The sequence below is a fragment of the Arvicanthis niloticus genome, chromosome 7 (assembly GCF_011762505.2).
Source record: "Arvicanthis niloticus isolate mArvNil1 chromosome 7, mArvNil1.pat.X, whole genome shotgun sequence".
NCBI classification, from domain to species: domain Eukaryota; kingdom Metazoa; phylum Chordata; class Mammalia; order Rodentia; family Muridae; genus Arvicanthis; species Arvicanthis niloticus.
Genome location: NC_047664.1, coordinates 90,216,187 through 90,232,772, shown reverse-complemented (window position 1 = coordinate 90,232,772; position 16,586 = coordinate 90,216,187). Strand labels below are relative to the sequence as shown.

Here is a 16,586-nt window from a genome sequence, read left to right as displayed (position 1 = left end):
ATATGATTGCTGTTGTTATGCTCATTCTTTTTTCTCAAACTGCCCCCCTCTATTGTAAAGGTTCTTTCACCTTATATGCATATAATTTAGTCTAGACTGTGGCCCCATATCTTTAATGTTCATACATCAGCATTCACTAAACAAGCACATATACCATAAGAGAGCCCTAGCAAGTGGAAGGAGTGAAGGAAGGATGTTAGATTTTTTATGAATATATGCTGTATTGGGAAAGAATGTCTCTTCTGCAAATGTTTCCTGATCCTTTTGAAATGTGACTGTTACTAATCAAGCCATTCTTGTCTCACTGTGCTGACCACGGCAATGAACTGTAAGAATGAACAATGGCTGTGTGTGAGTGTGTGTGTGTGTGTGTGTGTGTGTGTGTGTGTGTGTGATTTAGATGCTTACTAACACTGTGGGAAGAGTAAGGGACTAAAGGTTTCCCCTTAAGAGTACTTTTTAAAGCCAGGTGCAGTCACTCATTCCTATAAGCAGGAGAATGATACATTTCTACAGTGAGACCCTTTTCTGATGATGAAAGTTAAAAAAAGAAAAAGCAGAAAAGATGGGAAAAGGCGCCTTTGTAAATGATAGACCAAATATCAGGATAAAAGTGCCCTGGCATATTGAGACTTCAAAAATGATAATCCAAACTCAATCTGTTTAAAAAAAGTTTAATGAGCTATAAAATAAATAACACTTAAATATTAAATAAATTATTTACAACATGAAAAAATATCTTATCTTTACACATCTCTTTATGTACAGAAATAAGACTATCATAAAAAGTGACAACTGAGCATCTGGGGCCATCAGAAGTCTCTGCTTCCTTCACTGAAAGGAGGACCGATGTGTCACTTCTGGTGTGGCTTGGCAGTGACTTGACTGTTATCCTATGAAGAGAGAAAAGTGTCTGAGGTAAGTTCGAGTCTGACACAGATTTAAGAAAATTTCTAAGAATCAGAATTTATGTCAACTTCTTTTTTTCTGGATGTGCTAGGAGACAAGCTAAATATTCTCACAGAAAACCACCATTTTGGCTTGATTCCATTTTTCATTTCCTCTTAAATGATGTGTTTATTTGGGAAACTACAAATGCTCATACCATTTTAAACCCTGCTTAAATAATAAAAAAAAAAAAAGCAACTGTAGTAAAATAAAAACTAGTTTTCCTAACCAAATATACACTGTTAAACCTAATTAAAAAATAAGATTAAGTCTCTCAGTATTTATGATATACAGTTAATTTAGGATAATTAGTACTAGGACTATAATAATAGTAGCTATCTCTTAATAGTCAACCACCACATGCCAACACAGCATATTAATATCCGATTTCACCCTTATGCAGGCATTGAGTCTTAGCTTAAGCACAGTAAGATAATGATTTTTTAAGGTGTAATGAATACTGAGTATATAGGTGGTGTGAACAGTCACCCATTTCCTGAGTTATAACCATTTGGAATGTTTATTGAAAATAAAACTTCCAATTTGGCACACTTAAGAGTATATATAGGAATATCATATTTAACAATCTCAAGTAAATCTTAACTATGATGAAGGCAGAAACATCAGTGACTTAGGGACACATCTTTCCTAAATGTCTGAGGATATAAACTTTTTTTGACTAGACTGATTTTCATTGTTTCCATCTTCCTGATACCCTCTTCCCCTGGGGTCAGCGTTAACTCCTTACTATGTAACTTTGACCTAAAACATACTTAGCTCTTCCTACTTAAAAAATAAAACTGTAGCTTTTTACAAAACCACTCTCAAATGTGTGCCTCTTCCTTTGTTTAAAGAAACAATCTTAAATTTTGTTTCTCACTTCCTTTTTTTTCTCATGCAATAGGCTAACCTTGGCCCTACACTTTGTGAGTGTACCCTATCATTACTACCCAACAGTCATTGGAACCAGGTCATTTCTGTTTCTGAAATGACCTATCCACCTCACTATTGCCAATCTTTGTTCATAATCACTTTCCTGGCTTCCTAAGTTCATCCTAGCTCACAAGGCCATTTTGGGTGCATTACCTTTCCAGCTCCTGAGTGGGGCCCGCTGATTCTCCTGTTTATGGAATGTTTCCCTTCCGGCCCATCAGTTCCTCTCTTACTGCTCCTATTTTACCTTCTTCAACACGTTGATGCCTTATCGTTTCCTCCATCCATTAAGAATTTTTTTTGAGAACAGGACTTGAGTTCCCTACATCTACTCCTCTACATGACCAAAGTCAATCTTACTCAAAGAATAACATTTCCCTAAAACAGCCATCCATGTGCACTCATAATTAAGAACAGATTATTTATTTGCCTTGAGATAAGTGTTTGTGTTTTCAAAATTATAGTATCTAACTGGGAAATGAAGTTTAAAGGCCAAACCTGCACTATCTTCAGCTAGGCTATGACGTGCACAGTCCCATTTTCTTGTCGAAGCCTCCTTCTTTCTTCTGCTTCTCCTTCATATCCCCTGAAGTATCGTTTCCGAAGCCTTTGCAGAACACAGAATTCCACTGTTAGCAAGTCCTACCCACCTGTGCAATGAGGATTTTCATAACCATTGGAACTTTCCCCCTGTGATTTCTTATAACAAACTCTCTATGTGGGTTTGTTACATAAAACCAGAACTTAAGCCTGACTGCAAAACTTTGACAATATTCTTTGTCAGGAGGATATTGATGCTACCACTATATAGCTGTATCTCTAAGTACTGAAAAATACACGTACATATTAAAAATGAAATTTTTCAAACAGTGTGGATCTGGAATGTCTTTGGTCCTTGTTCCTGAAGAATTAAGCATGAGAAGTGGTGATGTGTAGTAGAGGGACCCCTCACATATAAATGAATTTATATGAATGAATTTAAATTTCTACTAAGTGATTTTAAATTATTAAGAGTGTTTAAAAACTATTTACAAAACAACTTGTGTTTTGTGTATTTTCAATTCTAAGAGGTTCCCTTCTAATTTTATGTATTGCTGCAGTCAATTTTCAAAACCCCATAGTTTAAATTTTGTGGGACATTGTATATTACTTTCAGTGAATCCTGCCTGATTCCATCACATATTACCATTAAATCCAAAAAAACTTTGTCAATTTTAAAGAATAATATTCACTTCAATTATGAAAAAACACAATCGTGGTCTAAGATTAATGTTGATTATATTTTGAATATGATAAGAATGTGAGAGACAACAGGGAAAACATCACTTCTTAAGACTGAGAGAATTGAATTGGGCCTGGTGGCACAGACCCATAATCCCAGCTAGTCAAGAGGTGAAGAGAGGAAGATCAACATTCAGGGAGAGCTTGGGCAGCTTGGATCCTGTCCCAAAAAGTAAAAATGGCTAAAAATGTAGCTCAGCTGATGAGTGCCTGACCAACATGTGTGAAGTTCTGAGTTCAATTCCCAACACTGCCACAAAGAAAACAGAATGGCAACATAAAACGATAGTCCTCCCAGAGAATCAGAGCATGGAAAGCTGGATAAACTATTAGTTCTAGCATCATAAGACATCTTTACAAAAAAAAAAAAAAAGACATCTTTAGCTCACATTTTCTTCTATGTCCAATAAGAATAGTTTATAGAGGCTTGCTTTCCTGAATGTATTTGCATACCTGGCTTGAGGCACTAGAAGAGACTCCAGGTGCGCAAAACAAATTTAAGCTGCACATCTAACTTCATGTGCTTAACAAAACAGCTTTTATGTGTCATTTTGTCACCATCTGATTTGAATTTAAGATAACAATAAACAATAGCAGGAGATAACTCCTGTATCCTGAAGAACAGCAGTGATGGATCATGTACACAATCCAGTTGTTAAAGTAATTTACCAAGACCTAAAATTAGAATAATGAATCCACTGCTTTTCCCAAGGCCTAGTAGCAGTGAGTCATCCCAGAACCATGTGGGCCCTCCTCCAGCTTCCCCTATCCAGTGGCTTCTGTCTGACAGACAATGCCATCCTCGTGTACCCATCAGTGCCTGTGACCTAGAACAGTGGAGTGTGGGCATTCTTTGGTCCTAAAGCGAGGCGTGAGATCTGCTGTTGCCCAGGGAAGATGTTGTGGGAGGACCACAGTAACAGAGTTTGTCATTGCTGCCTACGCCATGCCATTGGGAGGAAATGTTTCGCTTTGTTTCTCAATACATTCCCACACTACTATACCCGATAAGGACAAAAATAGGTCCAAACTGTAAGCCAATGAGCACCATGTCATGGAATTACAAGCCAGAATTTTGCCTTGTACTGTGAGAAGACACAGGTCTTTCCTTGGCTGCCAATTTGAAGACTTTCGAGATTTATTTGTTTTCCTTTTATGCCAAAGAAGAATATTTGGTGCCATGAGCTTAATATGATCTTAGTTAGCTTCTCAGAAGCTTTATGCTTACATTTTAAAATATTCACAAATGATACTAGGGCTTTTTGACTGTCAGAAATAACCATCATCAAAAATATAATAGGTAATCAAGTTACCAAATTTTAAGCTAATAACATTCTAATTCTGAAAGGTGGCTTTGTGTATCATTTTAATGGTAGTCAAAGCCATGCAACTCTTAATTCTATTCCAATCAGGGGCCACGTGCCATGAAATAAGTCACGTAAAATATGACAGTAGAGTTTGATAGGAATACTGACAAAAGTTCAGTTCTTAGGGTGTGTTGTACTTACTGCACTGTGATAACGCCAATAGCCATGAGGCCTACTGCAGAGACAAAGACAATTATGGCAATCTTGGAGAGGTCATTGTCATCCTCACTGTGTGTCTTCATTGATTTTTCTCCACACCGTTCACCAAAGTAATCATGATGACAACTGTAACATCACATTTCATAAATACAATTTTTGAAAATTGTTCTCTGCATCTCAAGCTTACTACCTAACGATATGGTCACTTAATTTAACACAGAAACGCCACATCACAATCTATTCTGTGAAGTCATGAGAAATTGAATGCCTTCTGGCTAAAGGTCTTTAAGTTGCGATTAGTTTGGGTGTGAGTGTGATATTCACAGACATTGTGACTCATTCCTCTTGTTCTTTTAGGACCAACTGATGACTTTGATGCCTGGTGTCACTGTTAATACAGTCCCTCATCATTTAGTTTAGTTTTAGAGGGTTGGGAGGGTTTGGGGACATGAAAACAACATAAAAGTTTGTGTGATAAATACTTTAAGAATTTAAGGCTTAGAATACATGTATGGACACATGTATGTACATGTGCATACATATATTACATATGATAAAATGATGCTTTGCACCAGTAGTCCAAAAGCTACTTGTTACAGCCTTCAAGCTAAGGATCTTTTTTCTAGATTTAAGTGCTTATATTTTAATTAGCTGTACAAACATAATGTTGGCTCATGAAATCCTTGGTTTACACACTGGGTAAGTCAGTGGGGTTTTTTTGTTTTTTTTGTTTTTTTTAGGTGGGGCTCTCAGGTATGGTGTAGGAAACAAACCTACTTGCATGTCACCACCTCCAGGTTCTCGATGTATTTGCATTCACCATGAATGCAAAAGTTCTGAAACTCGGCAGTACATGGATTCTTTTTCTTCTTCTTATTTCTTCTGCCTTTTCCACTTTTGCCTCCCTTTTTCTTTCTTTTGGGTTTTTCTGTAGACTTGTCTCCTTCTGTCTTATTTTTCTTGGGTTTAATCACCTGTTCAACTGGAGAGAAAGGAAATTTGACAAGGTTGGATTTACTGTCAGCATTCTCTTTTCTTCTTCAAAACAATTTGGGATACATGAAACACAGAAATCACAGCACTAAGAACTACTTTGGCCTCATTATTTAAAGCAACACACATACAATAAACCTGCTCTGTCAGGCAGTGCACAGTAAATCTGTATTGCATGAGTTCTTTGACCTGTGTATGCTCGTAGTTAGATGTACTTCTGTACCTCACATGATATAGAGGTAAATACATAGTTTAGTGAAGACAAAACTCACATCCTAGGACAAGCAGCTGGAACCTGTGCTGACACGTTTAAGCCTGTTTTATTTGTTTGTTTTTCCATTCTATCATTGTCTCTTGAAGAAGGACAATGCCATTAAGATTGTGGTGTGAAACAAATCTGATTTTACTCGCCTACACATGTCTCAGGCTCACTGTCTTAAGCTGGAAGATAGTGGGCACGGATTGAGGGTGGAGAAAGCTGGAAAATAGTTATTATTAAAAATAATAATATTAACAACAAATACCTTCCAGGGGTCTCGTGGTTGTGTTTAGTCTATTTAAAATAGCGTCAAACTATTTGTCCCTGATGCCTCAGACTGTCACCTCAACTTATTGGATCTGGAGTCTTAGGACTATGAAAGGTGTGGCTAATTACATGCTGAAGGCAGGAGAGGAAGGCACATTTTGTTGTGCTGATCCTTGACTAGGTGTGTATGACAAAGTATTTAGCAAACAGAGACCACCAACCAAGAAGAAAAAAACACCACCAGTCCCAAAGGTTTTGCAAGCACCCATCACACAGAACACAAGAGATATGTTAATAAAAGGCTTATGGGGGGTGTCAAAGATAGGGCCTCCATCTTAAGAAAATGACAAATATTCAGAATGATTTAGAAGTTTACTTTAAGTGAATTAACAAAAGCTAAATTAGAAGTAATGTTAAATAGGTGGCCATGCAGTGTTTAAACAGAAACAATTTTTTTTATCATTATGAAGTGCAAGTTAGAATAAGCCCTCTAGGAGAATGGTCTTAAATGAATATCACTACATTTCATCTAGATTAGAAGTCCAAGCCAAATAATAGTCACTGTGCTGAAGTGTTGCAACAGACAAGACACCTCTGGGCAAACAGCCTTTCAAAAGAACTCAAGCAATAGTCTCAGCTTTATAGGCTTCCCTGCAATTCTAAGTATTAGCCACTTGCTCCAGAAGTTGGCCTCCAGAACTGTTAATAACTTAAAACGTCATTAACAAGCTGCTGGATACCTTGATGGTCTAACCTGGTCTCTTTTTCTACTACAAATATTAAAAAAATAAAAAATTAAACAAAAATAAACAAAATGATTGAGAAGCAAGGATTGACGTAGAATGCTCACTGAGGTTGATTCCTCCCCTGACTTACCCTGTCTCTGTCCATGTCCCTCCATCATTCCTCCTCAGCTCTGTGAGACTCCAATGGAGGAGGAGGAGTCAAGGAAGCTGCTAGGAAAGTCTTAAGGGACCTTAAAGAACTCTGAAATTACTTCACCCTGCCTCCAAAGTGGATGCCCAGATCTAACTTATCAATGGCCCCTTCTCTCTCCAAATGATAAAGTAAAATGTGAGTGGTGAGCATCTATCTCTCTCTCACTTAAAAGAAAAGGTATTTTCTTTAAAATTCTGTCTGGTAAGAGCAAAAGGAAAAAAAACAGGGATCAGTAATTTGGATAAAAATAAAATCCACACATACATCTTTAACATTTCTAGAGTTCCATCATTATTCCTTCTGATCTCTTATTTGTGTTAGAATGCAATTATTCGAAGACAGGTAGTGGGGGGGGGGGGCACAAACACTGAGCTACAAGGCCCACAGGAATGGTTAATGACTACCTATGCTCCCAGAATGGAGGTCATATAGCATATTGGGGAAGACCATAGTCCCTGGAATCAAGCAGATTGAGGTTCTGATTCTGACTCAGCTGCTTGCTCCCAGGGGCCACAGAACCTTTCTGAACTTCAGATATTGTATAAAATGAGCACAATTATGTCTACTTAAACAGAGTTGCAAATATTAAACATGCACAAGACATTATGATTAATGCCTTGGACCTATAGGATGCAACATACACGTGGCTCTTTAGAGGACATTCAATAGCCACGCCTACAAAGCCTTTAGAAAACTGAGCCATCTCCCTTCTGAAACAACTTTGCTGAGATAAAACCACATCTCATAGACAACACTTTCCTTGTGTCCTCCACTCACCTCTGACTGAATCATCTATAATATAGCCGGATATTTGTGGTTCATTATCATACTCCTCTGAGTAGTCATAGTCCCCTGTGGAGAGTTCACTGCCAGAGGGCATTTCGCTTATGGTAGAGACCTCACTTCCCACAGAAACCGCAAGTCCACCAGCACTGTGGTCCCCAGAAAATGGTTCTCCTTTCCCAGAGCTGGTGTCATTGAGTTCCAACGCAGCTGCATAATGGCCTGCAGGGTTGGAGAGAATAAGAAGAGATGAGTTGGGTGCTTTTGTCTCACTAAGTAAGCATTGCTGTGTAGACATGTGTGTCTCATATCAAAGCAGCTACTGCACGTGTACTATTGGGTGTTTTTTTTTTTTTTTTTTCGACTGAGTCACTCATAAAAGCAACTTCACTATCTGCCAAGAAGCAAACTCAGCTGCCCAATTACAGAGTTTCTTTTATCTGGGTTTTCTTTTCCACGGATAGCCTACATTAATTTCCACAATTTAATAAGTCCTGCCAAGGCAATCCAGCAGAATCACATAACAGGCAATGCCTAATGTCTAGCCTCTCCCTTCAGGTCTAACTTGGGTGCTCTTGTTACAAAGCTTCCTTGCTTCCTTTCAACCAGTGCTGATACATTTTAACACTTGTTTACAACTGCTGGATCTATGCATTAGATGCAAAAAGTAATGCCAATAGTAGCTAAGAACAACAATTTTCACCATCTTTATCCATTATTATCACATAGAGAAAAAGTTCAGCACCAGGTAACCCCTTTGAGGAGTCTTGTGTTCCAGTCCTTGGTTTCATTTTGAATATATATATATATATATATATATATATATATATATATATATATATGAATGAGAGAGAGAGAGAGAGAGAGAGAGAGAGAGAGAGAGAGAGAGAGAGAGAGAGAGAGAGAGAGAATATCTCAAAACAGCCTTGCCAGAGGTGCTTTCAACCTCTGGACACTTTGAGTCTGCTTTAGGAAGGTTAAAAGTAAACTTACTAGACAGAAGAATGGAGACAGAAGGCAAAGAACCCTCTTTCAAGTCCTCCTGGATTAACTACTTTTGTGGAAATTACTTCACCTGCCTGGACCTCGGTTTCCTTAGTTATCAAAGGAAAGGGTGGGTTAAAATGACCTCTTAGGTGTCCATCAGCTGGTCCTTGGGTCATGCTAGTCCTGTCTGCTTTTCTAGCCCTCTTAGAACGAGCAATTTCAGGAGTGCGAGCTAAGGGGATCCGCTCCCTGCCTGGACAAATTTGGGGGTGTCAAGAAGCAGCAGCATTCAAGGGGCGACCACCCGGGAGGCTACTGGAGGTGGCAGGTGCTCACCTGAGCCTAAGACCAGCAGTGACAGCACTGAGAGCGCCAGGGGTAGCAGCGGAGTTCTCATTGGTTCCACGGGCCGGCGGCGTCCGAGTCTCTGCGGCAACACGACAGCGGCTCCCGGCGGCGGGAGCAGCGGAACCGCGGAGCAGCGGGCGAGCACCGGCGCGGGGAAGCCCAGCCCGCCGGGCTCCGGGCGGCTGGAGCGGCCAGCGCCTCGGGCTCGGCTCGGGATGTCGGGGCGGCGGCCGCGGGTCAGGAGGAAGCGTAGCGAACGGGATCGAGGGTGCGGTGAGCACCTGCTGCTTTATAGACCCGCGGGAGCCACCGCCCGTGACGTCACAGCCCGGCCCTGGGTGGAGGCGGGAGGTCACTACCCCAAAACCCAGCTGACGCGGGAGGAAGTGGGGATCGAGCCCTGTTAACGCGGGGAGAAACTTTCCCACTCGCGTTGTGTTCTAAATTGGAGTGGTGCTGGGGAGCTGACAGTCCAAAGAAACCCTCTCTGCATATACATTAACAGGATTAAGTACCAAAGTCGCGTGTCAGGATGTATGTAGAGCTTTAAAAGCAACTGTGGCTTAGGGATGTTAACCCGAAGACTTTGGGGAAGATAAAGGAAGCTAATTAACTGAAAAGAGACAGCGCCTCCACAAGAGAAGCTGTTTGGCTTTGTGTGGCAGCCTAGGGCCCTTTTCCCTCCTGGGCTCTAAAAGACTCCCAAAAGTGGGGTGTCAATCAAATCCCCTGTCCAAGGCCTTTTTTACCCTACTTGGACGCTAAAAGACTCCTAATTATCAATCAGACACCCGGCAGGAGCCTTTCTCTCCTCAGTATTTGTCTGTCTTTTTACTAGTGTCGAATTAGACACTTAAGGTTTTAGCTGGACCTGGCCAGACAGTGGCACTTAGGAGACTGAAGTAGAGGTTGCAAGAAGTCAACCTGGGCTGTATAATGAGACCACTAATACGTTGCTGGGGGTAAATATGCTCCCCCATTTTACAAGCCAATAAAAGACAGATGTAAAAAGCAGAGAGAATAGATTAACACATTAGGGAAATACTACTGCCATGTAGATTTGATTCAAATTAGTTTGTCTCTGAAATCTGCCTCTTGCCCTCTGATAAAGTGATTGAGGGCTAAACTGACCTTTAAGAAGAGGTTTGCTGTGCTGAGCAGAAGAAAGTTTCATAGAAAGGTGTTGAGATTTGGTGAGCGGAGCCTTTGCTGTTCAAGTTAGAAGAATCCAGTGATACCACCCATCTCCAGCCTGAGAGGGAGCCCTAATGAGGACACATCTGGGACTCCAGTATGGAGGAGGATCTTGACTTCCAGGCCCACTCAGGCTATAGAGCAAGTTTGAGGGCATTTGGGCTAGCAAAAAGAAAAAAAAAGGAAGGAAAGGGAAGGGAAGGGAAGGGAAGGGAAGGGAAGGGAAGGGAAGGGAAGGGAAGGGAAGGGAAGGGAAGGGAAGGGAAGGGAAGGGAAGGGAAGGGAAGGGAAGGGAAAAGGGAAAAAACAAACAAACAAAAACAACAACAACAACAAAAAAAAAACCAAAACCCACAATCCACCAGGAATAGGGGTTAGGAGAATATTTAGCTACAAAGGAAGGGAGGGCAGTTACTTCATTGAACTTTCATGCTCCAGCAGCTCAGAAATGGATTTCTTTTGGCTTAAAGAAAACAAGGCACGTTTTCTCTAAGCTGTTTTCCTGACCTGATTTTTTTTCAAATTTTTTTTCTTTATTGGATATTTTATTTACATTTCAGATGCCATCCCATTTCCCCTCCCTAGAAAACCCCTATCCCACCCCCCCTTCTTTTTGCTTTTATACTATTTTTTAATGTTAATCAAAGGCTTTATAAGTTTGGTAATGCTCAATAACAAGATGCCCATACAATCAGAAGTGTAGCCCAGTACCCAACCTAGATATGCCAACTACCTTTGACTGGTGGACATGAGAACATCAGCCTCCATGTTCCCCCTACCTCTTTCGTCTCCTAGCTCCTCCTCTCATTCTCCTCTTCCTCCCCTTACTCCTCCTCTTCCTCTCCTTACTCCTCCCAGCTTAGCTTCTCCTACATGTCACCCTTCCTGTTAAAATAAAACTTTTCTCTTAAAATACAATTAGAGCATAACCATACCAATTTGGGCTGACCTGATTTTTATGACCTTCCCTGATTGAGTCCCAATCAGCCTTTTCAGGAATATTGGTCTCCGTGTGCTAGTCTTAAATCTGAGAAACGTTTTAAATTCTTAGAACAAAAACATAGGCTTTTGGGGAAGAAATACACAAAAGTTCTGGACTATGCCTTCACTTCTATTCAGCGTTTGGTGAAGGGGTATTTTGTTTAAACTGCATTTTACCTTTGTGGGGAAATCACAAAGAGGGAGATTTAGTGACAGCTCCTTATTTGTTAAGAGCCCAGTAGTGTGGGCCACATATGATTAAGTAATTCTACTAAATCAGATAAGAGGGATTGATTCATAGTGCCCTGGGAAAGGAGGCTGCAGTTTAATTTGGCCTGTAGGTATCACAGACAGCCCTGTGGGGAGAAGGGAAAGGGCCCTAGAAAGAAGATGGCATTTAGGATGACCATGAATGAAGACAAAAGCAAAGATGCTCCCCATCCATTCTGGAATGGGACCCTAGCCATCCTATCCTTTCTGCTTCCTCTTTTCTTATTCTTCTTTTTCTTCTCCTTCCTCCTCTTCCTCTTTCTCCTCCTCCTCTTCCTCCTACTCCTTTTCCCCCTCTTCTTCTTCTGGATGAGGTGTTTACAATTGAGAATGATGTATTCTTGCTTACAGAACTCAGGCAGTCTGCTTACAGGGCTACATCATTCCTAGTCTCACAGGATTCATTTTTGTTGCTATGCTGGCCTAGCTCGGTTTTGTTCTATTCTATTCTTGGTTTCCTACACTCCTTTTAACCAAAATTTTAATTTTTCAATTAGCCAATAAATGTCATGTTTATTTACCAGACACAATAACTTGGCTATGCTTAGAATGCAACTAGATCTTTACTTCCTAATTTCTTAGTTATCCTCTTTCTTAAAATTTATTATTACTTTATTTTCTGTGAATGGGTGTTTTGTCTGCATGTCCATGTGCCTAGTGCCTACAGAAGCCAAAAGAGAGCATTGAGTCCCCTGGAACTGGGAATACAGACAGTTGTGAGCTGCCACGGGGGTGGGTGGTGGGAACACAGGTTCTCTGCAAGAGCAGTTAGTGCTCTTAGACACTGAGCCATCTCTCCAGCCTCTTACTTATTCTAAGAATCTATACAGAGTTTAGATACCTGTCATCAGAACCAACATACTTTCTGTTTGAAGTAAAAGTTGGCTGTTTTCATGAGAATTCCTTTGCCACTTATGATTTGAAATCTGGGAAAGGATCATTTACATGTCTGCCATATAACCTAGTCACAAGACAGAATAGTTTAGTTCTTGGAATAAGTCTAAGTTTAGATACATAAATTCACTACATGTTAAATTAAATAAAATCTTAAAACCCAAATTCCTCCTCTGAAAACAGGAATAAAACATTTAGTTTTTGCTAAATAGATACATGGCAGCAGATATACAAGCAGGTGGGATAAACACTGGTGTGCTGTGAGCATTTAGTACAGGCTATCCTTGATGTTATGATGGTTACTGCAAAAGCACGTTGAAGACCAGAGTTTTGCACAGGATGTGCAAAGTAACTAGCTTCAGAATTGTTGATCTGTGACCTTTGTACTACTTCCCATGTATACATTTGGGGAAGTTTATGATGCATCAGAGAGTATCTGTGGCATCATACCAGCATCACATACAGCACCCATGATGTGTCATACGGTCTGGAACATAAACATGAATGGGAAACCAACCCTATGTAAATGTAGGGCTCCACATTTTGCAAGGTACGCTGAGAAAATCAGGACTGATGTCAACAAATTCGAGTGAAATAGCTCTCTATGTTCTGCAGTTTCCCTTAAGTTTAAGGACAGTCCTGGGGGAGGGAGCAGATGCTCCTAACCAACAACCCCCATTAGTGTTTACTATCTGAATTCCATTGTAGATGGACTGAAAGAAGTTCACTTTGATTCTGCTGGATAATGCCATATGGAACCAAAATATCATGTGTTTTTTCCATAAAAATTATTGTGTTTTTAAAAAGATAAAGAGAGAAGGAATATGTTTGGTGGAGGTGTAGTCAGATATGGGGTAATGGGGTGCCTCCTCAGGCCCATGTTGAAGCATCCCTTCCCCTTGAGGGCCCTGCCACACAGACATTATAGTATAGAATAGAGTTTATTTAGGGCATGAGGAGGGGAGCTGAGAGAGTAATAGAGATGGAGAAAGGGAGAGAGAGAGAGAGAGAGAGAGAGAGAGAGAGAGAGAGAGAGAGAGTAGAGGAGTAGAGGCTGGCCATGAGCATGTGGAGAGAGAGAAGGGGGAGGGGAATGGGGAGAAAAGGGGAAGGGGCCAGAGGACAGCAGGGAGCAAGAAGGCAAGAGCAAGAGAGTGTGTAGGAGGCGAGTAGCCCCTTTTATAGTGAGTTAGGCACACCTGGCTGTTGCCAGGTAACTGTGGGGCAGAGCCTAGATAAAATGCTAACAAAGTTGATACTGAGTTTGTACAGATAGAGTACACTATTACTCTTGTGGGTCAGAACAAGAGATGACTACAAATCTCCAACATAAATAACACTTCATATAATAAACTTCTCAGCTCTACCTAGATCTTCTTTAATTTTTTAATTTTGACATTGAAATTTATTCAGGCCAAAGAATATGTCATTTCTGTTTCCTTGAAGTAGAGAACTACCAACCTGAACTTTGTAGTTGAGCATCTTTTTTTAAATTTTATATCTTATTTACATTTCAGATGCCATCTCCTTTCCCCACTTCTCCTCCCTAGAAAACCCCTATCACATGCCCCCTTTTCCTTTGTGCTTTTATACAATTTTTTAAGTGTTAGTCCAAGGCTTTATATGTTTAATAATGCTCAATCAGAAGTGTAACCCAATCCCAACCTAGATATATAAACTATCTTTGACTGATGGAGACACGTGAACATCTGCCTCCATGCCCCTTCTCTCTTTCTCTCTCTTTCTCTCTCTCATCACCTTGCTTCTCCTCTCCTTCATCTTCTCCTCTCCTTACTCCTTCTCTTCCTCTCGGTACTCCTCCTACTTTAGCTCCTCCTACATAGCACCCTTCCTGTTAAAATAAAACTTTTCTCTCAAAATACATTTAGAGCCTAATTATTTCTATTTGTACCAGTGAGGTACAAGATAGTCCTAATACCCAGTCCATCATTTTGTTGACTAACCAGAACCTCTGTCATCTCTCCTAACTAAAACACTTAGTTTTAAACCTGGCTTTTTTCTTGGCTTAGAATAAATGTCAGCTGAAAACCTTCCACTCAGATCTTTTATCTCAAAGTAAATAGCCAGGATTGGCTATGAGACTATAGGTCTTCAACCCCATCAGAAGTCTAGAATGACTGAGTTAACTGAAATTATGGGAAGCACAAAGCATAGCTTCTAAAACTAGCCTGTGAGTTAAGGGACTATAGCAAATTCATGGCTTGGAGTTTATTGTTAGGGTGTTCTCTATGTTTTATTTAGAAATAGCTGAGAGGAGTTAACAGACAACAGTCCAGGTTACCTTACATGGATAGTTGGTTTTCAAAACGTCAGAAGTCCACAGAATTGATGTTACAAACATTTCTGTATTAATGTTCATTTTGATTAGAGACCTGTCTGCTCCTGACAGCTTCCTGTCTTGGATTCTAAGAAGAAATTGAGCATCCTTGGAGTTACTCCAGTTGTGCAGAGACAGCCACAAGGCAAGAGTTGCCTCTTTCCATATACAGACGAATTACTGTCCAGAAAAGGACACACTTGCAGAATAGTCGACTGATTATATCTGCCTAGACAGAGTAATCAGCCCTTAATAACTCTGCATCACTAAGGTCTGTCAGATGATTCTGGGCCAGAAGGCTGAAGATTTACTGCTCCAACGTTTGGTAGTATAGGGGCTGTCCAGTACTCAGCGGTCTCTATAAATTGTTGTTGAGCATATTAACATGCAAGTTAAACTTACCTTCCTGCATTACTTTAACATTGTGCTTTTGAAAAATCGAAGACTGGAAAGTGGGGGGATGAGCGAAGTGGGTAATTTGATAAAACAACAGAATCAACAATCACAACAAAAGATAGAATATACAAATATCTATCCGAATTCTGAGTGTTGGACAAAAGCCAGCATTTCTCAGGAATCTGTAAAGCCTGTTCCCCTCTATCAAAGATGCCAGTTTCCTTATGACTGTAAGAAGGGGCAAAGGGTTATCTGTGATGATTATTAGCAAACCAAAGAGCATGCTGGCCTGCAGGCTCCCTGAGCATCACAAGTACCTGTTGCACTTTGCAAAGTCTATGCTGGCATCCAGGTTCCTTTCAGCTCTGGTCTCCTTACCCTAAAATTCTCCCCTCAGAAGAACACCCGCCCCAAAACCCAGCTTCTTACACTGCCTATAACCCTGCTATTTCGGTGATGCTGTCTCTCTTTTGCCTTAGTCCTCTCTCTCTTGCTCTGTCTTGGTCTCCTTTGTCTTCATCTCTCCTTCTACCCTCACCTTTCTCCTCATGGCCCAGTTTAGTGTACCGGGAATGTTCAGCTTACTGCTTTCTCTTTCTGCTCTGTACTCTCTCAGCTGCCTCTGGCTCTACTCTCCATTCATATCTACAATAAAATCCTTCCCCTCAACCGTATCTTGGAGAGGTCATGTGGTCAGTTATACCATACCCACATTTACGTAAAATTGAATTGTATATGTTGTTCATATACTCAAATATATTTTGAGGATGGAGCAGTGTTCTGGGCACAGAGGCTAAAACTTGGAGTAATTTATACTGTCCTTTGTTTAAGGACATTTGTTAAAGGGCAATAGGTAAGCCACAGAGAAACAGAATGTAAAAATGTAAATTTACACCAATGATGTAAATTTAATTTTCATTTAACATAATGAAAAGTGCTCTACGTGATGTAGAAGAATTAGAATAATGTTATTAACCTACTGCATGGTAAGTGTGGATGCCCAGAGGCACAGACACAGCAAGAAGCATGGAGAACCCTGAATACTGTAGGTCTTGAATTGAACTTCAAATCAGCTGAGGGTTTAGAGCACTGGACTCAGGCATTTGTTTCAATAGTCATTCCTATTCACTGTTTCTAAATGTCACTAGACAAAAGCTCTCTTTAGTTGTAGTAGAAGATAGAGCTGTTGGACTCAATGATAACTCTTCAAAATGTACATTCAGTTCTCTCCTCTGTCTAAGTGTTGCCC

At 40.4% G+C, this 16,586-nt stretch overlaps 1 protein-coding gene across 1 annotated transcript; it reads right to left on the bottom strand.

Moving 5' to 3' along the window:
• Positions 1-679: 679 nt before the first annotated feature.
• Areg (amphiregulin) lies at positions 680-9,489 on the bottom strand. The gene is made up of 6 exons (XM_034509262.2): positions 9,253-9,489; positions 7,924-8,151; positions 5,466-5,670; positions 4,671-4,814; positions 2,380-2,488; positions 680-893 (listed from the first exon to the last, which is right to left on the bottom strand). Exons 1-5 carry the CDS (start codon positions 9,311-9,313, stop codon positions 2,395-2,397), a joined length of 732 nt encoding a protein of 243 aa, XP_034365153.1. The 5' UTR covers positions 9,314-9,489; the 3' UTR covers positions 680-893; positions 2,380-2,394.
• Positions 9,490-16,586: the final 7,097 nt, after the last annotated feature.

Excerpts from the sequence above, each read along its gene's own strand:
- Areg (XM_034509262.2), bottom strand. The coding sequence starts at position 9,313 with ATGAGAACTCCGCTGCTACCCCTGGCGCTCTCAGTGCTGTCACTGCTG. Across the intron at positions 8,152-9,252 it reads ACTGCTGGTCTTAGGCTCAG|GCCATTATGCAGCTGCGTTG; the intron begins GTGAGCACCTGC and ends CCAACCCTGCAG. Across the intron at positions 4,815-5,465 it reads CTGGAGGTGGTGACATGCAA|TTGTCATCATGATTACTTTG; the intron begins GTAGGTTTGTTT and ends GTGATGTTACAG.